This window comes from Harpia harpyja, chromosome 7 (assembly GCF_026419915.1).
Source record: "Harpia harpyja isolate bHarHar1 chromosome 7, bHarHar1 primary haplotype, whole genome shotgun sequence".
NCBI classification, from domain to species: Eukaryota; Metazoa; Chordata; class Aves; order Accipitriformes; family Accipitridae; genus Harpia; species Harpia harpyja.
Window position 1 is genome coordinate 27,739,500 of NC_068946.1, and position 25,890 is coordinate 27,765,389.

At 38.5% G+C, this 25,890-nt stretch overlaps 1 protein-coding gene across 1 annotated transcript; it reads left to right on the plus strand.

The window, feature by feature from the left end:
* The first annotated feature begins 75 nt into the window (after positions 1-75).
* On the plus strand, positions 76-25,890 carry DYTN (dystrotelin). The gene is given in 16 exon segments (XM_052792511.1): positions 76-2,895; positions 4,266-4,312; positions 6,378-6,452; positions 8,096-8,297; positions 11,538-11,623; positions 12,516-12,604; positions 13,279-13,350; positions 13,696-13,859; positions 14,744-14,855; positions 17,474-17,619; positions 19,211-19,379; positions 21,088-21,158; positions 23,256-23,415; positions 24,699-25,179; positions 25,746-25,834; positions 25,837-25,890. Coding segments are annotated over 16 exon segments (2,073 nt in total). The 5' UTR covers positions 76-2,839.

Consider the following 25,890-nt stretch of genomic DNA (forward strand, 5'->3'; position numbering starts at 1 on the left):
AGTGGAGGTTCAAACTCTGAACAGGGGTAGACTTCTTACATGAGGAAACCAAGAGGAGTTTATTTGTTATTTATCAGCTGACATGGACAGAATGAGGAGGGGCGTCTCACTGGTCTTAGAAAGAAGAGCTCAGAAAGCTGGGGTGTCACAAGGGAGTTGGAAGAGTGAAACGTTCTTACGTGAAATGTATATGGAAGAAGCAACATTTACAGGAACTGAGATGTTGTTACAAATATCTTCATGGAAGAGTTCACGTGGGAGTTGTAGAGGCAGGTGGTGTAAAAAGTCTTGCAGAAAGTGGTTAGGAATCATTCATTTCATGAGGAAGTGGTCTCCAGGGAATTAGTTTCTAGTAGTGTATGCACAGAAAATTGGCTGAGTCTCAGAGGAGCATCTGGAGGCAGATGTCTCAGGAGAGCATAGCAGGGAAGGATGCTACCAGTAGTCTTTACAAACTACCTGGCTTGTTCCATAGCTCCTTCTCCAAGACAGGAGAGGAAAAGTTAGCTTCTCTAATGTGTATTTACATTTGTTTTTTTCTATATGGAATATGATTTGGCGGTCTTTTACACACTTAATTCTTCTATTCTGCCTATGGAGATAGTACTTCAAACAGACTGCAATTCAAGCACCAATGCTGCACAGCTGTTAATAAGTAGGAAATTAACTGTTTCTGCAATATATAAGGCTTACCCGACTTCTGAGTCACTACCTGAAAACCACAGGCAAAGAATTTCTTCTCAGAGGTTGAGACGGGAAAGACAAATGTCTTGGATATCTCTTGTATCCTAAATTATTCTAATTAGATTTGCCTAGTGGCCTGCAGGGAAATTCAGGTCTTTCCTCATGGAACCATAATAGAATAGAAAAGTTTCTTTTCCTAGGTTTTGCTTAGGAGAGAAAGAAAGAATAAAAATAATAGGAAAGCTAAAATATGGTAACATATTCAAAGTTGATTATAGTTGTAACACAGTGATTGACTTAGTCATCACTAAGTTTGGTTTTTCTATAAGTAATAAGTGAACTCTGGTACATATTTTCTCACAAGTTACTGAGTAATGCTATGTATGCAGGATATTCATAGCATTGATGAATCCTACTACCTGGGTGTTAGAGTAACAGCTGAAAAAATTTATGAAAAAGGGCTTTAAGATAAATGTATCTTTCTTACAAATGTTATATATATTCTGCATAAACCCTAGCATTTCGGTGTACTGAAGAGTGTGTAAGCCTTCTGGTTGGTCTGAACAATTCTTATTCTAGGACGTTATCACTAGGACTTACTATTTTTCCTCTTTGTGTAGTTGCACCAACTGTTTGTTACAGCACACTGCTTTCTGCATTATGGTGCGAGCTTCCACCTCGTTTTCAGTCTCTATAGCAACACTGTTTCTCAGCAACTGGGAGACGCTTTGTAAAGACCCCTCAATTTAGAAATATTGCACTCCAACCATAAGAAAAAATTGCTTTGAAACAAAGATCAAAGAAGTTTTATCTTTAATAATTCAGGATATTTATTACTAATTAATTAGTATTCTCTGTTTTGACTGCTTAGACAATTACCTGATACTTTGATCTGGGCCTTTGCCAGGCATTTGTTGTGAACAGCATTCATTTAAAAGCAAAATGTTTAGAACTGTGTCTTGAAGTCAACTTTTAAATGCTATAAAACTACTGGACTTTTCTGGCAGTGTCATCTGACTTCTGGGCCTTTAGTAAGTAGCTGAGAGAAAGGTAAGTGCTGTTACTGTATTTAAGAGGAGACTGTAATTTCAGCCTTTGAACATAACATAGAATGTTTTCACCCTTCACGGGAAACAAAAGTAATTGTAGTTTGTTTTATGCATATTTAAAATGTTGATCATATGTTGTCTGATTTCAAAAGAAGGCAGGCCTCTGTGATCAAGTCAGTTAATCTATTGGGAGATTTCTGCCTTACTTAATCTGTTTTGTCTTTCTCTGTACTTTATTATGTAACATGCTTACAATGCATTTTATTTGCTAAAGTACATATTCTGAGAACCTGTATAGGCAAACAAAATACATGTAAGTAATCAAACATGTTACTCTTCTTGCACTTTCCAATAGGATTCAAGAATAAGGCTACTCTTGTTCTGCATATGAGACTATTTGTGTTAATGGTATCGGGGTTTACAACTGTAAAAAAATATTTCCTGTACATTTGTGATAATTTTAAAATTCTTTTTTGTTTTGTGGAAGTGTTTTTAATTATTAATAAAGGGGTCATGTAGCTGAAATACAACACACTGACTGAAATAGTGTATCAATGAGCAGAGTTAGTTGAGATTTGCTGGCAGGCAGATACTGCTTCTACTTTCATATTATGTTCATTATAAAGTAGATGTGCTAACATTGAAGTAGATCCTGTTCATTTCACCCAAGCACTCCTACTGCAGTCAAGATGTGGTCTCTCCATAGAGTTTTGTATATAAAAATGTAGAGTGTACATATGTTAATAATGCCTTTCATAACTTTTTGGAGGGAGGGTTCATGGGTATGATGTTATGATGTTGCACAATGACAGCCAGTTTGGTAAAACACATAAACACATACTTAACTTTGAGACCACAAATACCCTAGTACAAGAGTATAGTGTGTTTATCCATCTGGGTAATTTAAAGGTTAGACATTACACTGTACTGGATAGAGAGCTTGTCATCTTACAGTAAGTATCAAGTACTAATAGATTATGCATGCTGTCTAACTCGGTGAAGTCAGTGGATCTGTTCTTATTTGAGTGAGCAAATTCTAATGAGTGAGTTCTAATTTAAGTGAGTTTAACCTGTGTATTTTTACATTCATCCTTTTGCTTTACTTTATGTACCTTTGGTGGAAAGAAAAAAAGGAGGAAAACATGAGACAAGCTGTGTGTTTGTAAGTCTATCTTTCAGGTTGCTACATGTAGCTTTCACTAAACACTTATGTTTAATTCATTGCTTAGAATCTTCTGATTTCATTGATTCCGTACATTGACTTTTCTGTCAAGCTGTGCAGAGGCATATACTACTGCACCTATTTTAGGAGTAATTGTATAAGCAAAGTTACATGCGTACGTAAATATTGGTCAGAATTGCAGTCTTGCAGAACACAGGGTTGAGTCCAAGCTCTAAGTCTTAGTAAGGAAGAAAATAGAAGAATAGTGAAAAAGAAACATAGTGGTATTTCTTTCAAAGAAGAACTTCAATATAAACTGTGGCATTGTAGTCTTTAATGAAGAAGTTTTACAGACTGAAACACAAAGTTGCAGCTTTCACCAATTAAAATGGTGAGAAGCATATTTATGGTAGACTCAGTAATTATAGACCATTGAATATTTATGCTTCATAAACAGCCAGTATTCTGTCATGTTTATGACAAATGACCAATGACTCTCACTGGAAAAAAGTAATAAAAATGAACCTTTGGGTAAGTTCAGATTTAATACCAAATTTATTATTTAAGTTTTAGATAGTTTCCAACTATTTAATTTTTATTTATTCTAGCAAATTTCCTTTTTTTCCCCACTATAAGCCACATATGAAGCCTTTGGAGTCTTGTGTAACTTAGATCTGCTATACCTAGTGTTTTTCAACTCTGATATTTAGTGAAAGGTAGTTACTGTACTGAATTCATCTTTATATTTTTATGTTGCATTAATGAAATAAATCCAGAGGGGAGACATTCAGTTTCTATTATTATCAGGGACATAATTACTTTTGCTTTCATGTTTGTGTAAAAAAGTAGATTCATGGTTACGCTTCCCTTTTCCCTGCTTTCTCAGCTCAAAAAGAAATAATGTCAGCTCAGCCAAAAACTTTAGTTCTCTTTGAAAGTTTTAGAAAATATACTTGTGAGCAATTGCAACCAATGAATCTTGGGAGGAGTCTGGTGTAAAGGTATGCCCTCTCTGACCTGAAATTATACATTTTGAGCTGTGTAGTAATCCTGTATGTAGACACTGGACTCTTCAATAGTGAAAGATCCCATTTCCTGTACTTGAAACTGTTTTGGGGACTGGTTTCACCCTGATACAATTTTGCAGTTACTAGAGTTACTCCTACTTTATCCTGAGCAGAGCGCCTGCAATTTTCTGGAGTTTCTCTGCACTTGGCACCAAGAGTTTTATGTTGTTTTATGTAGTTCAGTTTAATTTCATTTCTGAAATGCATCCAGTAAATTGTTCAGATTAAAAGGTTTGATTTGAATGGTTCGATATGTCTCTGTCTAGAAAATGTGGTTTTACACTTTGGTTTGTTTCATTATAGAACGCCTAATGCCATCTGTTCATTTCAAATGGATCCAGACTTGCAGGGTAAGGATTTTTATCATTTTTTCCCCAACTTTTCTCAGAGACATTTCTGTGTCTGTTTGAACAGAAACTACTGAATTGTAATGAAGTCATGCCACTTTCAGAATCTCTGTGCTGTAGCACATAAATGACAAATTACACAGCTGTGATGTCCTACCTTTATTTTTGGATCTGTCCTGGCACCTTCCTTGCCATTATTTTGTTGGTTCATGGAATGGTCAGGCGCACAGGTGCTGTGTTCCCTAATTTATAATATATGGTAAGTTTTTTTCACCTGTTCTTGAATAAGCATGAAGGATGACCATACACTCCCTTTTTGAGTGCAAAGTCTTAGCGGATACTTCACCTGCTACATAACAAGTAGTGCAAAATGCAGAACTAGCAGGTAACCAGCTGGAGATGTCAGGAAACAATGCATTCTTTTCTATATGTGTAGGAATTCCTTTGTCAGCTTCTCAACAAAGAGCATTTATGACTCTTGAGGTGAAGTTTGACCCACTGCAAAATGATTACATGCTGGTTTTCTGTCCAAAGGGGAAGCTCCATTCTTATGAAAAATGAAAGAGTTTAGTGCCCCTGAGTAGCCTCTCATAAATTATAATCCTAAAATATTTTCTATTTTATTTGGGCTTTTTTTTCTTTGTCTGCTGTTTTACTTGTGTGCTCTTGCAAGTTAATTCTGGAACTGTGCTTGACAGGCACAGAATGCCCTGCTTTGAGGCCACATTTTGTCTGTAACGATGGACTTGAAGTGAGTAGCAGATGGCTACTAAACCAGATTCTCTTCACTTAGAAAGTCATCTTGCACATGGAAGGTGTTTGAGTTGGATCAAGTGTATGTTTCTAGCATTTGTATTTGAAAATAAGCATTTGGAATTTAATTCATAGCCTACTGAAAACTGTGGGAGTCTTTCTGTTACTTTCAAAAGAGCTTTGGATCAGCTTACTGAAGAAAGAGAACTGATGATGCATGGAAGTCAAAACTCATTTTTCACATTGTATGACATGCTATGCTACATCTCCAAATAATATCACAAAACATAGTATGACAAGAGCAGGACTAAACAGATGGTATAGCAGATATTGGCTTATTTCTGTATCTTAGGCAGCATCTGGGAACCAGCAGAGCCCATAATTTGCTGACTATTAACATTAGTCTGGTACATTTGTGGGACACCATTGCACACAGATTGGCTCATTTCCAGACTAAACAGGTAGAGAGTTTCATAAGTTATTTCCACTCAGTTATGCATATATGTTGCCTATCTTTGACCTTAATTAACTGTCTGAGGACAGGAGGATAACAGACAAATCCCTTTCTAGTTTCCAAAGCTTTGTGAACAAGCCTTTTTTTGTCTTGAAGTTCTAGGTATGTGTGTAAAGTATCAGGCATAGGTCATGTTCAGAAGCCCTTACTTCCCACTCAGGAAAACATCCTTTAGTGATGTGAAAGGAATGAGCTGAAATCATGTAAGGGTATGGAATTTAGTCAAGCATCTTGAGTGGGATTACTAAGAAGAGATGTCAAAAGCCAGTTGCTCTGGTAAATTGCTGATCTTCCTCTGCGAGTCCCAGATGTTGATCTTGACAGAAAATTTTTTTAATGCTTGAAATTATATGCATCCAAAACAATAACCCTGCTGTGCAGACTGACAAACTGTTCCTTGTAAAAGAGCATCTCTGATCAAGAAACTGTTTTGCCTGAAGAAATATTATTTCATTATGATCTTGGCTAAAAGTATGCACAGTGCATATCCTTTTTTCTGGTCTATGAATGGATTTGATTCACAAAGAAGCAGGTGTGCTCTGTATGTTAAATACTATTTTTATGACTTGTCACGTCACTGTTCATAAGAAGACCATTTTCCCCACAAAGCTATTGGAAAAAAAGAACAAAAATTTTTTTCCCCCATTTTTTCAAAATTTTCCTTCAGAGTATTGTGGGTTTTGATCGAGTTCAAATTTGGTTATTTTGATTCTTAGTTAAACAATTTGTTTTTCTTTCTTTCCTTTTTTTTTTTTTTAAATGAATCACTCTATTGTAATGTGTGTTTATGTTCTTTCACAGAGGCTTTCAATGATGTTCAGAGCTCCGTCTACAGAACAGCCCTAAAACTACGCTCAGTACAAAGTCTGTGCCAGTGTTAGTAGCTGAAGAGAATCCTGGTTGCTTCAACAGGGAGAAGAATCTGTAAAAAACTTGTGTTGCTATCACCATGAGTTATTATGCTTCTTTGCTCTCTCATTTTCCACCTGAGAATCTCAAGATGCATTACAAACACTTAAGAGCTAGATAGTACTTCATATACAAATTGATTTTTTTTTTCCCCCTTTCAAATGTCAGTGGAAATACATTGGTAAAATTCTAAAGGCATGGGAGAATCACGTTATTATTACAATCTGCAACACTGCTATGTAGACATCACTGGCAATTATGAATCTTTATCTGTATATTATTATTCTCGTTAAATGTCAAATTCTCATGTGTTTCTTAGAAGTTGATTTATTGGAAATAATTGCGGATAATTGAAAATGCATTGACAGGCATTATTATTAATACTATAAGTATTAATGAGAACAAAATAAAATATGATAGACCAGAAAAACCCTGGCTAGCACTCATTCTCCCTGTCTTTGAAATGAGTGAGAATTCTGTGCAAGCAAAGAATTATGAAACAAAGCCTTGGTCACCTAGCTCGCTTTGAAATTACTGGATGTAAATTCCATATTGAGCTAAAATGCATGGAAGTCTTGAATTTTCCACCTGAAACAGTCTGTTGCTGAAAATGCACAATACTGCAAGTGATGTCTTCAGGGTAGCACAGAAAAGATGACTAGTTTGTTGGCCTTGGCCATATTTTTTCATTTTGGGCATGCTCTTCTATGAATGTGTTTAATCTGATCTCAGTCCTGATATGGTAAATCTGCCCGGTGCTATGTGTCACAGCACAGAAGTACCAGTTCACACAGGTACTGGTTTTCATTAGCTCTGTTGCCTAGTCCTCCGTGTCTCTAGGCACTCATAGCATCTATCCCAGTTACTCTACTGCTCCTTGAACAGTGGTGACCAGAATTGTATGTGGGTTTCCAGATTGAGATTCACCAGTGTCTCACACTGATATTTCCCCATCTGTGCTGGAAAGACCATAGGTGACATATTCTAGCTTCTCTGCTTCTTCAGTGATCTACAGACTTTCAACCTACTACAATCTTCTGATGTTAATTCTAATTGATCATGCCTCTGCGGTACTGAATGTGACCTTTAAGAAGTCATAGCTCTCTCTTCCCACTGGATATTAGTTATTCCATGGCACATTTATATACAGCCTCTTTGCCCCTTTCTTGGCCATAGTGCCCTCCTTCTCTTTCTATTTGTGCATGAGGAGAAAGCTTACATCAAAGCACAAATTGTTTTTACAGTCCCAGGTGAGCTTTTTTCTGAAGTGCTGAACGATGCATAGTTTTATGCTATCTCTACATAGAATGAAAGTTAGGTCTATAATTTGGATGCAGTTAATCATGCTGTTTTCTTCCCTTCCTATCTATCCCAAAATCACATCCAGGGAATTTTAGTTGAGTTGCTCTATCTTTGTAGTCCCACCAGTTTTGCTACATCCATAAACGCAGCAAGAACTTTCCCACATTATTTCCTTTTTATGTTGCATACTGTTTTAGACTTCATTTTACAGACTTACCTTAGCTAGGCACTTCTAATAAAAAAATGTTGAGCTTCCATTCATGAAAAGGCAGAGATCCTCATTCATTTCTCCCTTAATTTTCCCACAGTGGATTTGATTGATGTTTCTCTGGTTCAGCACATCCTATCAAGTGAACAGAGCCAGAGGGAAAAGCAGATTTCTCTGAAAGTGCAGCAGATCTCTGGAATGCTGACAAAACTGTTCCAAAGGGTGAGATTAGAAAAACCAGGCCAGGTAGATCCAAGAGCTGCTGGATTCACATTGAGCCTGCTAGCTGCCATATATGACAGGTGAGAGGAAGCACAAATGTAAATCCATCGTGAAGTACGGCTAGAATAAGTCTGTTTCTACCACTTTTACACCATTTCTGTATGAAACTCTCCCATTTTTATGGTACTTTGCTTGGTATACACAATGGGAATAGCTCAGCTATAGGAATATGAGGCACAAAGCTTTATCAGAGAAACAGTGGTCAAATGTTTCAAAAATTATCTGGAAGTCCAGATATCTGCCAGTCCATGTTAACTTTTTCTGTAAACAACTTTACAGAGAGTAGCTCTTCTTTTGAGTGCCAAGATATTTTGATACACTCCTGAAAAAGAATTGGTATTTGCCTTTGAATGACCATGCACAGGTCAAGAATTTGCCAGTCAGTTTTAATTATTCATTTTTCTCCAGCTTAAAAAGTTCATCAACCAATTATGAAACAAAACTACTGTCTCATAACTAAGCTGATCAGCTAGCTCCTGCGAATAGCAAATAGTTTCTGGGAATAATAAGGAAGCAGCTCACAGAGTGTACTTTTCTCATGTATTGTTTGTGATTAATGAATTAATTGACTACAGGCAAGATTGGTTTGTGATTGTATCAGATTTAAAAGACAAAGGCTAAGTTCATTGTACAACTTATTCACCACAGGTGAAATTTATTCCCTTCTACATCAGAGCAAAGTTTTTTACTGAAAGTGAGTGAGATATAAGTGGTCTGCAGTACTTTTTCCTGAATCACAATTCGTTAACAATATGATCACTACTGCTTAAGGTCCCATGTTATGAATTTTTTTGTACTTAAAAAAAATCAATTAAGGCTAAGAGTAAACTGGTGTATTATGAAACAAAGCTAGAAACATCAAGAATATTTTGTAATTTGTGTGCACTGTAGGGAAATAATTTAGAAGAATCTTCTGAACAGGACTATCCTGGTCTTTTTTTCTGGTTTCTTAGGACAGTCTGTCATTTTCTTTGTGCTGTAATTTCTTTTTAAAAAATTTTTTCACAAGTTTCTTGCCATGTATATAGGATAGAAAAAGCTTCTTATAATTTTCTTGTAATCACATTTTCTCTGTAGAGTGCTGTTCTCCACTATAAACACTGGAAAGTGTTTCATGGCAAGAGCACATAAGAGATTTTCCATGTTTGTGTGGTAGCTTATTAATAAGCTTACATAAACCACCATAAGGGTTTTTGATTGCATACTTTAGCTTTAATCTTGGACTTTTTTCCTATGAAAGTTGTGGAAAAACTAAATAGATAAATTCAAAATCTAGAAACTTTTAACCAACTGTCGTGGTTTAACCCCAGCCAGCAACTAAACACCACACAGCCGCTCACTCACTCCCCCCCACCCAGTGGGATGGGGGAGAAAATCGGGAAAAGAAGCAAAACCCGTGGGTTGAGATAAGAATGGTTTAATAGAACAGAAAAGAAGAAACTAATAATGATAATGATAACAATAATAAAATGACAACAGTAATAACGAAAGGATTGGAATGTACAAATGATGCGCAGTGCAATTGCTCACCACCCACTGACCGACAGCCAGCTAGTCCCCGAGCGGTGATTCCCCACCCCCACTTCCCAGTTCCTATACTAGATGGGACGTCCCATGGTATGGAATATTCCTTTGGCCAGTTTGGGTCAGGTGCCCTGGCTGTGTCCTGTGCCAACTTCTTGTGCCCCTCCAGCTTTCTCGCTGGCTGGGCATGAGAAGCTGAAAACTCCTTGACTTTAGTCTAAACACTACTGAGCAACAACTGAAGACATCAGTGTTATCAACATTCTTCACATACTGAACTCAAAATGTAGCACTGTACCAGCTACTAGGAAGACAGTTAACTCTATCCCAGCTGAAACCAGGACACCAACAATTTCCCATGCAGCTCATACTTTAGAGACTGTATTGCAGCTTTATGCAGTATGCTCTGTTAAAATGCAGTTTATCTAAAGAGTCTTGAAGACAACTTTATGTAATGATATTCTGAAGTGCAATACTGCTTTCCAAAAGTGATATCTTAAATATAGAATTCCAGGATTTCCTGATTTATGGTTTCCAATTCACGTCTTCTTTGTCTTCACATAAAGAAAAGTTTTTTCATTAGGTGCTTATGTCACAAACTGGGGTTCTAAATTCAGCTACATTCTTTATGATCTAACTGTCAAAACTAAAGTCCTGCTCCTGCATATATCCTTTTGATTAAATTGAGTTGCAGTGAAATTAAAGGGAATCAGCCCAAGAGAAGCTCAGTGCAGATCTGGGGCCAGCATGAAGCTGCCTGATGATATAATACAGAAACCAGATTGTAATCCTGCTTTCTCTTCTACATTTGGGAAGGATTTCCACAAATGAAGAGCAGAATTTTTTTAGGACATGTATTGTAAATGTAAAATTATATTTTACATGGAATGTGACGTCTTCGAAGGAGATGCTGTCTTTTTGTTTTATGATTGCATGTGTGCTGGTTTTGGCTAGGGTAGAGTTAATTTTCTTCATGGTAGCTAGTATGAGGCTATGTTTTGGATTTGTGCTGGAAGCAATGTTGGTAATACAGGGATGGTTTAGTTATTGCTAAGCAGTGCTTACACAGAGTCAAGGCCTTTTCTGGTCCTCACCCCACCCCACCAGCGAGGAGGCTGGGGGTGCACAAGAAGTTGGGAGGGGACACAGTCAGGACAGCTGACCCCAACTGACCAAAGGGATATTCCATACCATACAACGTCATGCTCAGTATATAAAGCTGGGGGAAGAAGAAGGAAGGGGGGGACATTTGGAGTGATGGCATTTGTCTTCCCAAGTAACCGTTATGCGTGATGGAGCCCTGCTTTCCTGGAGATGGGTGAACACCTGCCTGCCAATGGGGAGTAGTGAACGAATTCCTTGTTTTGCTTTGCTTGCGTGCACGGCTTTTGCTTTACCTAGTAAACTGTCTTTATCTCAACCCATGAGTTTTCTCACTTTTACCCTTGCTATTCTCTTCCCCGTCCCACCAGGATTGAGTGAGTGGCTGTGTGGTGCTTAGTTGCTGGCTGGGGTTAAACCATGACAGCATGGTATCTTGAACAGTTAACTCTGTAGTTATGTTCAGTGACAAAGGGTCCTAGACATAAAATATCACTAAAATGTGACATCAGTTATATACATATAAAGAGATATGAGTTTTGAAGTTGTCTTCCAACATAGCAATATCTTTTTCTTTAGAGGTTTCATTTTTTACATTCTCGGTGAATGTAGTGTAACTTATTTTATTTTCCTAGATCTGGAACAGGTTATATCAAAACTAGATCTGCTGCAGCTGCCCTAATTGCCCTTTCAGGAGACACTCTACTGGCTAAATACAGAGGTGTGAAATGTATGATTTTATATACTGCCTGAAATACTGACCATTGAGAAAAATCTCCATTGTAATTTTTTTACTTTAAAAGAGAATACAGTTCTGCCATGCAAAAAATAAATTATGTTGACTGCTTACTTGTAGAGAAAGGCTGATGCAGTAGAATACCTTTCCATCAATGTCCATAGCCATCTTTGCATAGAGTCTCAAAACAAGTCATGGTAAAGTTTAAGATAAGTAGAGATTAAAAATGAAGGCCAAGTTCTATTCGCCTAGCAAAAAAGAAGAGAAAACCCCTAGTTTTAAATTTCATTGGATTAGAAAACAATTATATATATTTGATCCAGGAAACTTTTAGACCCCTTTTAACATTAGACAAAAATGCTTAAAGAACTAAGTGTCACAGATAAAGGTAGCCCAGTGCAATGTGCAGCACAAAGATTTCTGCCTGAATTAAATGCTCAAAATGGAGAACAAATGGACCACAAGTGGCATATTGGCCTCATACTCTCCCACTGCATATTGTGTATTTTGTTCCAAATTACAATTTGGAATTAACAATTCACAATTTAAACAGGGCATATCTTGTATAAACATATTTAAATATTTTTCTTACAGCCATGAAAAAGAGCTCATTGTTTCCTTCATCCTTACCTGTCTTAGATGCCAGGAAAAAGGAATTGTCATAATTTCCTTGCTTTCCTTCTCTTCCCCTGCCTGTAGGAAGAAAGTATTGTCACAGCAGTCACTGAATGCCTGTTAGATAGACAATAAAGGGGAACATTCTTGAGGGGTTTATTTGGTAGGCTGCAATCATCATGTCTATAGTTTGAGAAAAAGTAGCTAGAAGACACTTTAGGCTCTGCCAGAATTCCAGTTTCTTTCCTCTGGTTGTTTTCAGCTTTCTTCCAGTTTTATGCTGTCCCTGATGGGAAGGCAGCCTTGATTACCCGTAGTGCCCTGAGAAGCCTACTAACAGACTTAAACAAGGTAATGTCACTGCAGTGCTGTTACACAACAGATCTTGTAGGAGTATCCTAATCTAAGAGAAAAAAACACATGGTTGATACATTTTTTGTCTGATTACATTATGGGACTGAATTCAGTAGGAAACTGTAGACACAGGGAGCTACCATGCAAAGTAGGTAAAAGATCAAATTCTCTATCTTTTCTCAGTCAGAGTAACCACTTGCATCAGTGCCTCTGTGCATTCATTTTGCCTGAGCTTTCAGGTCCGGGGAACAGCTGCATGCAGCTGTTCCTAAAGCGACCCCAAACTTCAGGTATCTCTATGCACTAGAATAGCTTGTGGGTGCAGAAAAATGCCTTAGCATAACAGGTATTTCCAGGTGAACTGGTGCTGAAAATGGGATTTGAAAATGGCCCCTGAGTTTCAAACCCAGTGTCCTTCAGTATTCTAGTATGGCAACATAGTATGTTGGTCCATTTCAGTAAGTGAGCTGAAATCAAATCATTCTGACACATACTGAACTATGAAATTGCATACTTATGGTATGAATATGAACATGTTTTCTTCAGAGCAGTCTGTAAAATGGCATTTCTATAGATGCTTCACCATCTGTGTGCTGTCACCATCTCAGCAGAGCATGATGGGAACATCTGTTTTTTGTTGAGGTGTTTCTGAGCCTTTCTTCCTGATGCAGATCCCAGCCATTGTGGGAGAAAGCTGCACTCTGTCTTGTGTGGAAATTGCGACTCACAGCTGTTTCCATGGGGTGAGTGAAATTCTGATGTCCTGGGAAATTATTTTGAATGTTGCTTGTTGATTAAAATTGCAAGCATATCACCATATAACATCCACCAGTATCTACTTTTAAGGGGCAGGATTGATTGTCAGTCTCACAGTATAGGAGAATTTATATCTGTAGAAAAGATGCTCAGTAAGATACTACTGAAGACTCTTGCATTTATTCCAAAACCTTTGGAACCCAGTAACATTTTACATGAATGAAAAATCTGTGCTAGCAGAGTCCAATATTGGAGATTTCATTAGGAATTGTAGATGAGACACCAGTTCTTTTCAAGTAAATGGCTGAACGTGAGACATGTATTTTTTCCAGGTTCTGAATTCAGCAATTGTTGAAGAAAAATTCCTCTCTTGGCTGAGATCGGAGCCTGCTGTTCTCCTGTGGCTCCCTACATGTTACAGATTATCAGCCACAGAAATGGTTTCTCACCAAGCTAGGTGTAGAGTCTGCAAAATTTTCCCCATTACAGGCCTCAGGTGCGTCAGTAATTACTGTAGTCTATAGCATCCACATAAATAGTTCTTACCATTGTTTGCATACTTTACAGGCTGTATTAAGCAACAAACTTTGGACATAATCTAATTTAACAAGTAAGATAGGGAAAGAGAGAATCATCACAGGCTAGCGCTCAGGCCTGCATCCTGCTTCTCTTCAGTTCACTAGCACAGATGTGATTATGGAGACTTACTAAAAGTAAACTGGCAGTTCAGTGGTAAAGCCAATTAAACCTGTGTATCTTATTTCTTAGTTCTTTGTCCCATAATCAGGTGTATTAACTGTCTAGTTAAGTTATCCATCTTAGCATCTTATTCATCTAAGTAACAGTATAAAATGGCTTAATGGTATAAAAAGAGCACTATCCATTACCTACTGACCAGAATGCTCAGAAAAGCATTTTACTGTTACTCACTTCTCACTAATAGTAAGCTTGCAGGTTTAGGTTTTTTGCATTTTTAGTTTTTTGCAAAGTTGCAAATCCTACATCAATAGTAGGATTTAGTAGTAGTGATATTAACAGTTACATGAGAGCAGCGAATAGATAAGCTGGTGCATAAGAAACACATGAAGATGTGACTGCATTCTCAAAAATGGTGCTAGAACAACTGTTTCTTCCTTGGACTGAATTTCAGTGCAGCAAATAAATAATATCAAAATCATTAGTGGGTTCTGGAGAACCGTCCACTGTCATTTGGACAAAATAACTCTTGCATTCATAGAATGCTGAGGAAAGTCACTATTCTAACAAAGGTGCTTCTCTGCATTTCAGAACCCAGGGATCTGGTTTTCCAGTAATCAAGCTCACTTACACCAAGTTCTTACTTGTGGGGAAGTAACTTAATCCTTCTGTTTTCCCTCACAGGTATCGCTGTCTGAAGTGCTTCAATTTTGACCTTTGCCAAGTCTGCTTTTTCACTGGTCGTCTCCCCAAACCACATAAGAGGTCACATCCTGTTGTGGAACACTGTGTGCAGGTAGAGTCCCATTGTACTGATTCATTTCCCCGTTCAGGTTCTTCATGTCAGCAAGTAGGCAGTAGACTCTTGAACTACATTGATTATGAAATTATGTGTGTATTAGCCATAATGGCCATGACATATTAGCATTATTAATCTGGGAACAACAGTCAGGGAAAGGAAAAAAGGGGGCTTCTAACTTTAGAAGGAGTGTTTTGTTCTGAAATAACTGAATAGAACCATGAAATGTCATAGTGCAAGTCCTCTTCCCAAGGACTTTTATGGCAAGTTTGCCATTTGCAGATTGTCCTTAAACCTGTGCAAAGGGCCCTCGTTGTGTCCCAGTGCTCCTTCCTCCCAATCCCAATGTGGACTCATTCAGAAATTAATTCATCCTAAAATTGTACAAAGTCATGCATGAAATTTCTTTAATTTCAGAGCTTTTCCACTTTATTGTAAGCATTTTGGATTCATTTGTCTCTGTCAGTTATGGACACAGCACAAAGAGGCAGCATGGACTCAACTAGGCTCTCCTACTTGGGGTCCATTACAGGGGCAACTTGTGCTTTCATCACACTAGTGGTGAAGTTCAACACTGGGAATTTGTGTTTGGAAGATCAGCTTCTCTTTTCAGCAGGAGATTCCAGATCTTGCACACAGCAGCAGACAGGGGTTTTTTGTGGATCTATATGACAGTATCTTCTTCTGTTCCAGTAAATGAGCTGACCCATGAAGGTTTCCCTAGTAAGCTGTACTTCATGGTCTCCTTCCTGAAACCCTGCACTTAACATGAAAGATATCTGGGCAGCCAGTGTCTGCACCAAGACTAAAGAATGTTAGACTGCTCTTGCAGTCACCCTTTGTCTGGGTGAACATTCAACTATAGCCACTTCATTGCTCTCTTTCTGAAAACCAAACCCTATTGCTAACACTGTGAGAAACTATAAATGGATGCTCAATATCTGCATTAAAAATAACAGACAGATGTTCATTCCTCCAAATAATCTTCCTCATCTTCCATCTGTGAGAAAGTAGGAGAATCAAATGGCGACTGATCTCATTATGTAGAGATATCTAATAGGACATTAAAATCAGTGTGAATGGAGAGTGAATGGGAGTGTGGGGATGTGGAAGGAACAGAAGGAAGGGCAGAAGGGATATAAGAAGGCAGGAGATGATGCAACCTAGATTAGCTGGTCAGCAAGATCACAGCACTTCCACACACAGCTTCTGAGGACAATCAAATCAGGAAAACAAAAGGTAGCCTGAAAAAAAGGACAAACTGCCATTTGAAAATACCATCACAAGAGATGATGATGTGAAGGTAAAGAACAAGATCTATACCTATAAAACACCCAAATAAGGAGACAAAAGATCACAATCACTGCCAGCTCCTAAAGGAGCTAAAGGCACATCCGAAAACCAGCACATGCTTACACTAAGAAGAATCCAGGAGGCTTAAGGAGAACTGACATCTCTTGTCCTCTGTGTCACTGTAAGTCATCATGGCCATACCATTGGTATGTGAATGCTGGAAAGACTACTTGGACACATGAATGTTAGTGCTTGTGATAGAGCGAGTATGAGTGAGTGAAATAAGTTTTGTTTTAAAATGAAGTCCCCTTCCTCTCCTATACTGCCTGACGTTGAGCTTTCTCACATTGTTGCTGCAATATTGCAACTGGATCACTGAACTTTGGGCTCCTTTATGAAGCCCTACTCTAACACTAACCTTGTAAACATTACTTTTGTGGCCAAAATCTATACCAAAATTAAAAAGATAAGCTACTCACTATGACAGATACCATTTTTATATCCTTTGTGTGGGACATAAAAGAATCAGTAGTAAGCCACTTTTCCCATACTTTCCACTCTTAGCAGATGCTATCCTTGGCTGGGTAAGTTTTCACACTGTGTTTATCAGGGAGGGGGCTGCTGAGTGGGGATTTGAAGTATCAGCACTGTTTTTCCTTACCGTGCTGACACCTTGTGGTAATGTTATTACCATGTTGAGAAATGACTAGGAGGCATGCTGTATGTTTTCTTTGTTTTTTCCTGTTCAGTCTGTCAGGGCTCACCCCACGTTCTGCAGCAGACACTTCCTGGGACAAAATTGGTTTGTGTCCTCCGATAATACGGCTACTGCGCTTAGTTGTTGTACCTGAGCCTGACACTGCTGTGACAAATGAAGTGTGGGTTTTACTGTATTGTATGAGGAGGACGTGACGCACAGAAGGCTATATCTATTAATGCTTCATACAAGTATGAAAGTACTTCTTCCCATTGTTCAAGAGGGAACTTAGATACTAGTCAGGCAGCACTATCATTGTGACTGTGAGCTTAATCATTGTAACCACCAAAATCCTGCATTAGGCATTTCCAGGCTGCCTGAATTTGGCCCAGGCAGAGTGTTTTGCTTATCTAACAGAATTGGAGCTGCTCTTGCCTGTGGTCCTGCATCATCATCCACCTCAGCTCCCCTTCTAGAGTTTGGACAGCAGCCATGAGCCTCTTCAATTGTTGAACAGGTGGACCTTTGCTTTCTTATGTCTTGCCTTTGCCTTGGACTGTGTCTAATTCTGGGCAGCACCTGTTTGAAAATTGACTCTCTTCTTTATTATCCCTCATTCCAATAGATGTCAGCAAAGGCGAATGCAAAGCACTTTCTCCGCACCATCAGGAACAACTTGTTTCAAGAGCGCTGCAGAAGAAAGGAGGCTCAGAGAAGGAGGGCTCTGGAGGTAGTGGAGGAGAGGCACTTCTCTACTCACAAAAAGACTTTGTGAGTTTCTGTTTCTGATTCTCTGAATAATATGTCAGGCTGTGGGATATTGCCAGATTATGTCCCGTAAGTGATTTTGTTATGACAGACATCACATCATGATTTTTCCATAAAAAAGGAAAAGCATAAATGGTAAGTTGCTGCACATTGTTCTGTAGCTTAACCATGATTACCATGCTGACAACCTAATGACCAGTTGTCTTATAAAATATAACATGCTTGTGTCTTCCTTCCCTCCTTCCTTATGTCATCTCTTTCTCTCCATGGTATTTCTTACGCTGAGTCTGGAGTCAAGCTATGCAAATATTTAGTACCTGTCTCAACTGCATGTCCTCTGTGACAAATTCATTGGAAATTAACTGTGAATACTTTCCACATGTGACCCACAGTGTATTCACTGACAGTCATTCTACTCAAGTCCCACTGAACTGCAGTCCTGGGGGATTACTCACAATAGTGAGTAGCTGATGTCACCATTCTGGTTCTTTCAGATCAGTTCTGGTTTGTGTGCTTTTAGTTAATGTGTAAATTCATTACTGGATTTCCACTGATTGCAGTGGTTAATTATGAGCATTGGAGGTCGTGTTGTGATTTTCCCTATAGTTTCTCCTTTCTTGCTCTGAGATTTTGGTTGATATTTAAGTGTAACAACTGAAGGGAATGATTATATGAGATAAGCACTACACAGGTACCAAGGGTGAGATTCCGTCCTAGTTGTCTAAAGACCTAGCAACTTTCTGGCATCTCACATGTTCTCCAAATGAGGCTTCAGTGAGACCGAAATAGGGAAAAACTGGTCACTCCTCTCTAAAAAAATTAATTTCATCCTTGCACGAAGGAGGAGAAAAATCTGTTTATAAAACTTGATTGTGCTACGCTGCTAGGTAAGTCCATTGCTATTAGAAACCAATTTTTTATATAGAGTAAGACCATTGGATGATAGTTACAGTGATTCTCATGGAGAATATTATTTCAGTGTTTGTTTTTTAGAATGTGGTGAAATGCAAAACATTTTCCATTGCTAATATTTCCCCACTTGTATTCAGCAACAAAAAAAATTTCTTCATTTTGAATGTCATTTAATCCTTCTGTGAGTAATCAAGATTTCTCTGTAATTCTGTGGGGTTTTGCTTACCTAATGCTTGGGCAGCAATGAGAGAAAGAAGAATTTGGGGTTGCTGTTACAAGTGTCCCTGTGGGGCTGACAGGTATCTGGGCTTCTAGCATAGAATGGACTGAACAGTAGGATATCTGGCTCTTTGCTATCTTGTTGTAGTCGAATTTCCTGAGATATTTAGCTCTTGGCTAAAGGAAGCAAAAAAGAGAAGCAGCAAATTGCTCTGATATTAAATGGATGGAAAGAAGAACCTGTTGTTGAGATTCTGTTGAAAGAGTGGAATTTGTTTTAAGGAATTTCATTCTTTCAGCCAAAATATGCCAGCAGGCATAGCTAAACGATACTTCTTGCATAGTCAATAGCACAGCTTTCTGTCTACTTACAGTGCATTAGTTTTATTTTGATCTTTCTGTGTACCAAAACCATATAAGGCTTGATCCTTTCTCTACTCATTATTTCTCTGTTGGTATACAGTCCCCCTGCAGAATTTAGTGCTTCACCACTACCTGGCCCTGAAAACCTGTGTTTCCCAGTGGATAGACCTGTCCTGAAGTCACCCAAGTTCATATCTGAAAACAGAACTGTAATGCAGAAGAGTGAGAGTAGCAGCAAGACACCAGAGCAAGGCAAGACAAAAGCTCAGGTGAGCAAAACATGAAGCTGTAATAGTGCTAAAGCTGTGAAGACGACCTACTAAGTTGACTATCTAATTGACTTCTAATTACCAATGAGAAAGAAAAGTAATGGGCAGCTTCACCTTTCTGTTAATTTCTCACCTACGGAAAAAAATGTGGAACCTGAAAACTTAGTGAAGCTTGAATTTGATACCTTCCCAAGATTAGTGACTAACTCCTTGACTTCCATGACTTTCAGAAGCATTTGTAAGAATATTTGCTCTGTTACTTTTTTTTTTTTGAGTTGTCTTAGAGTAGCACATTAAAGACTAGCTAAGACTGGAGTCCTCCCTCTATTCTGACAGTAAAAAATGCCATCATGTCCTCCTACTGCAAGCAAATGTCAAGGAAGGACGCCTTAATTCTTATTAGGCTCAGGCCATTTTTGTCACCATGGCAATGGCAAGAAGACAGAATGGGCCCTTCTTAAGGATAAACCCAGAGTAGTGTCCACTCCAACTAAAATAGTTCATGCATAAAAGCTCTCCACCAATCCATTTCCAGGTTCCCTGCATAGAAACAATGCTGGAGCAGTGGGTAGGACAGTGTAGATAAAAATAAGTACATAGCAGTTTTTTGTTTCTATATTTATTTGAGAGGTTGGTAGCTCTGCACATACTTGGAATATAGGGAACACTGGGTTGTGTTCAAACCAGTTTGTGTCATCCACTCATCTTGTTCTTCCCAGAAGCCAAGGGTGCAGTAACTGAGAACTAGCTTATGCGTGTCAGGTCACTCCTTTGGCTGCTACTCCTGTGTTGCCCTTTGGAAGACCTGTCTTTTAGGACTCTGCTGCCCAGCTCAAGGTATAGTGCCAGCCAGCACCTATCTGCAGGAGAAGTTGTGGGCAGACATTGCTTAAACATATAATTTTGATGGCTGGCATTTGTCGTTTTAGAAGACAGCAAGATGGGAGTTACACTACTGTAGAGGGATTCTGTCACATGCATCGCTCTCTTGTTCGTTTTCTCTCTGGGTGGAGAATTCTTTTTAAGCAGTTTTATACTGATTTCCAACATCTTATATTGCAGATTATTTCAATGTTGCTTAAAAAGATGCAGACCTTAAGTCCAATGATGGCTTTTAATAGAATCTATGAGTTGGAGGTCCTGGGGACCAAGCTCTCAGTCTCATAATTTCCTGGCAGCCCAGGTTATACCATGCCTCTGAAGCAGCTTACCTGGAAAGAGTTTGTCTCCCTGACTTCTGGGCTACTGTCCCCTGCATGGCCCAGAGACTGCTACTTCCATCCAAAGACCAGGAGCTTGTCTTCTTTCTTCTACATCCAGTCTCTCCCTCCATCTCCTTGTCTCAAAGCGGCTGTGGGACCTGGGAGAGACTGTTCCCAAATCAGAATATTCCATTTTGTAGAAATTCCAGGGAATTAGGTTTTTGTTCTAATTTAAAACAAAACAAATTTTCATACACTTAGAATTTGTCATAGGACAAAGAATTTGTTCTATAGAATAAATTTTCCGGTCTGTTCTAATAGCCATTAGAAATACTTCAATGCATCAGTTTATTGCAATCAGTTAAATAAAGAAAGTTAACTAGTAAATCTGTAAAACAGACCAACCCCCAAATTTTCCATGCCCTCTTATAGCAAAATTTGGAAAGAAAATGAAATGTTATTGCTGATAAAATCATGAACAGGGTCTTTTCTCTTTTTTATTATAGGCAATAGCCTCTTTTGAAGCAGATGTGTTAAAAATGCACAAATCCATCAGAAGCATTTACAATGAGAACAGGTAGGTAAATGCAGTAGTACAATGACTGAAGACTGCTGGGCAATGCTGCTCCGGTGAAGAGCTAGAAGGCAAATGATTTTTCCATACTTTAGAGATTTTGAGATTTTAAAAAAAAATCCTATCAAATGGGGATGAATGGTAAAAACTCAGCAATAAAAATTGTAAATGGAGATCACTGGAAAAAACAATTTCTGGCAAAGCAAAACATTTTGGTTTGCTTTCATCAGCATTTCTGCAGTTGTTAGTTTACATTTCTAAAAGTCATTTTTAAGGAAAAAATGTTAATTCACATAAAACTATCAGAATAGCATACTATTTCAATTTTTTCTCTGAATAAGGCTTAATCAAAACAAATTTCATCATTTGCATGAAGTTTTTAAATCAAAGTAGGATATCTTTCTAAAAAATATGCTGTAAATCAAATAGAGATTAGAGGCTTAATACGGTAACTACTGGTAAAAATGCCACAACTTAGATTATCATAGAAGTGCCTTCTGATATTCAAACCTTTGACAAGATAAATTAATTCCTAAACTACAAATTTCTTGGGTGGTTTGTTTGTTTGTTTGTGGGGGAGATGGTGTATGGGCAACCATGCTTACCTTTTTCTTTCACTTTTGCTTTCCCCTCCTTCATTTTTGTAGTTATATATGAATGTTCTGTAGATATAATCATGTCTGTGACCACTGAAACCAATGGAATTACAGCGAAGTGTAGAATTTGATTCTGAATCTACTCTATTTCCTTCAGTATGTTCAGTTCTCTCTGTTCCTGTTTAGTTTCATTCTAATAAGTCAATGTACAATTGCTGCTCCAAATTCACACATGGGCACTCCAAGGCTAGAGCAAAACAATTGCAGTTTTATTGTAAGTCGGTGTCCTTACCTCACTCTCTGTTCTCACGTGGGAAAATAAAGAGATATGGCAAAGATCTTCAGCTTTCGTTTAGATTAGCAATAGTTGAGAGGATATCTGGGAAGCCTGCTCCCGAAATACTGCATCACTCTGACCCAGAGATAGTCATGTAACTGGGTGTAATCCCTTTACTCATGGGAAGCACTTTGTTCTTATTTGTAGACCAACTTCCAGCATTTATGTGCCTGTTCACAGAACCAGGCTCTGAGTTTGTTGAAGGTAGTCTGCATTTTACAGTAAAGACCCATTAAATGCTGTTATAAGGGACTACTGTAATATCAATTTTAATTTTAAATGGTCTGACTTGCTGCCCCATTCAGACAAATCTTGCATAATTCCAGTGAAACTGATAGGGCTCTTGTCTGTGAGCCAATGCATACCCAAAAGAAAGTGAATCAGATGAACTTCTGGATGTAACTAAGCAAGGGAGATAACTATTTCTGCTGTGTGATTTGAAGCAGTTGGTTTATTACTGTCGTGTTAACAAGATTTTCTGTTTGTCTCCACCTCAGCTGTGGGGAAGACAAAACTGTATTTCTACCCTGACTTCTTAGAGAAATCCCAACTCTAGAACAGAGATATGGGTGGTATTTTTATCATACAGTGCTCTGGGTAGGTAATTTCTAAATCTTCTCTGGTGTGCATGGGAGGGTGGCACTTCTAATTGCAAAAATCACAGTATCTTTTCAAGGAGAAGTGGCCTGTGCAGAAACTATTGGTATCACCAAAAAAGCTGCATAGAATACCAGGAGGAAGAAGGAACTCCATCAAAGGGGTAGAGGCTGTTTTTACTCCTTTGTTGCTTGGGGGGAAATGATGGCAATCTTTTGCAGGTCAGGGAGTTGCCATAAGTAGTTTGCTTCTAGACAGAGGGACTGCTATAATGTGTCTCCTGTTGCAGCCACCTTTGTGAGAAAAGTAAAATTCCAAGATGCAAGGCTCAGTTCTGACCACGGTTCCACTCAGCTCACATCTTTCCTGATCTAGAACACTCCTGTTCTTGCTAATTCCACGGATACAGCCCAGTTCCTGAAATACTGGCCTCTAACCGCAAAGCTGACAAAAATTTCCTCAGTTGATGAAGAGGAGAAACTTTGTGCTACAGCGTTTGCTCTTTTCCATGACTGCATATATTTGTGTGTGTGATACAGCAAAATTCCCACCCTACTGTATCCCTGGCAGGTACATGAAGAAGCAGTTCAATAAATGGAAGGACAAAATGCAGTTTCTTCACAACTTCCAGGAAGACAAAAGCTGCAAAATAGAGGCAAAGCTCCAAAGCCTGAGAGCAAGCCATGAAAACCTGCAAATGAAGCTGCAGCAAATGAAGCAAGAAGTAAAGGTATGTGATAAATATACCAAGAACCTTCACAGCTATGGGCAATTACTGAACACTAACTACTCCTTTTCCTGCAGACCAGCACTCTTGATACTATTTCATGCACCCTCTGCTTGTCTGCTCAGTCATCTTAGGTTCTTATCTTCAGAGAAAGCAGATAGGTTCTTTGTAGCAGGGATTTTCTTGTCATTCTGTATGTATTTAGCATCTAGCACAGATACCCATGTCTGGGATGTTTAGATACTACTGCAATGAAAATAATGAGAGGGTATTCCAATAAGAGTGAGAAAATGGTTTCAAACAGAAGTGTTAGATACTGCATCGCAGTCTTTTCTTTAGAGAAGAATCCTATGTTGGCACTGAATAAATAAAATACTCTTTTGTCATTCCTAATTGCTGTCTTGTACTGGGATGTAATACAGACCTCTTACAGAAAATATTTTATTTCTTTTCAATTGTATTGACTCTTCTCATTTAAAGTATCTCTGAAGTTCCAAAAAGGCCCTTATTTCACAGGGAATGCATACATATTTGCCACCTACAGCATTTTTGCAGCATTTTCTGCAGTGCTGTTTTTAGAGTGTTCTTCAGGGATGGTCAAACATAGAGAAAAGCCAGACACACCTGCAGTGCACACTTAGTGAGCTTTATGTCACTTGCACGTGGAGTCCCATATGACCTGGCATGTCATACCATCCTGTGTGTATGCTGTGACACTGGCCCATCCACAACATGAGGGACTGGCTGCACACATGCAGTTAAGTGTCCAGTGTATGCACAGTCAGCTCAGTGCATCCCAGTTACATCAGACTCGGCATTAATGCAGTGGATGGTATTTGCCATCATAGTTCTGTCTAGAAAATTCCAAGTACAATTGTGGCACTGACAACTGACCTAGTTTTGGAATTTCAAGTGTTAACAGGTGTGAGGTGTCTGATGTGTGTTTAATATACACATATATTTTTCCCTTAGTTTAATTCTTTTAGAACAATTTTCCTGCAAATTTATTCTTGGGACATTATTATTCCCACTTTTCAATGGCATTAAAGCATATAATGTCTTCAGATTGGAATTGTGGAAAAAATGGCCACATAGATTTGTCTAAACTCAAACACAAAGTTTTATTTTATTGCAGGAAAATATTTTATTTGTGAAAAGAAAACCAGAGATTTTAAAAAAAATACTTATTCTGACCCAAAATTATTTTCCTACCTATTTTAGTACTACCAGCAAACAAAAATATCAATTATTTTCACAATGTAGTTTCTGTGTTTTGTCTACTGTAGACAATGTTACAGTCATCAGAGCATCCTTTTGCACAGTGTCAGAATACGATGCCAAGAAATCCACATGTCCTGCTGGAAAGGAGAATGCAGGGTGGATTAAATCCTGCCCAAATAAAGCCTACTGCCAGAACATGTGCAGACTGGAAATCTTGGAATTCCCCCAACTCTGCAAATAGATTACAGCTTTTACAGACATCTGAGGTTCCCATTGCAGTGGACTTCATGTTCTCAGAAGACCCACTGGAGTCAGTGTCCCTGCAGAGCAACAGACCTTTTATGGGACAGTATAAAAAAGCAAAAGAGAATCAAACATATCTGCCTGAATTGACAGAAAACTCCTTCGGTGGCATCATGAGGAATACAGTTCTTACTCCCACTGCAGTGCAGATACCACCTGATGAGAAGGAAGTCAGTGAGGAAGTAGAACTGCAGCAGCTAGTGATGAAACTGAAGGAAGCATTGTCTCTCCAAGCCCAACCAGGTATAAGTTCTCTCAGTTATCTTGACACTGTCTTCTCATCTTCATCCAGTTTAGTCTATAATATTGTTCATAATCATTTAACCCTCAGGGGAAACTCACAATCTTGCCTTTGCCATTGCAGAAATACTCCAGCTCTATGCTGTAAGGTAGAACATACTCCTGTAAGGTGAAATATAGCCCCTACTGTTGGACTAATTTGAAACTGGATGAGTCAAAGCACATAAGAGGAAATCAGTCTCAGCAGTCAATTAAGGAGCAAACTTGTACTGGTGAGGGCATGGGACGTCTTTTCTGTTGTCACTTCAGTGACACTGTAACTACGACTCTAGTCCCAGGCAGAATTCCAGCAGTACAAAATCCCTTTGTAATCAATGGTCTTACACAGCAGAGCTTTGCTCAACACTCAGGATGCCTCCCTTTTGATACTGAGGATGTAATAAGGAGAATGACAGAAAAAGCTGCTGTTTCTACAGAGTTATCTTAAATTAGAGATTTAGACAAAGTTTTTCAGGGCTCTGGCAGCATTCAAATGCTCTGAAAGACTTAAAATCTGTTCTACTTTTCAGCTCAACAGTCTACTTTGCAGCAGGAGTTCTTCTCTAAAGCTGAAGATGTTTGCAGATCCTTTTCTGACCTCATCAACCAAGTAACTTCACCAGCTTGTAAATGATGGAAACTACTATTCACCTTACAGCTTCACTGAACTATTGA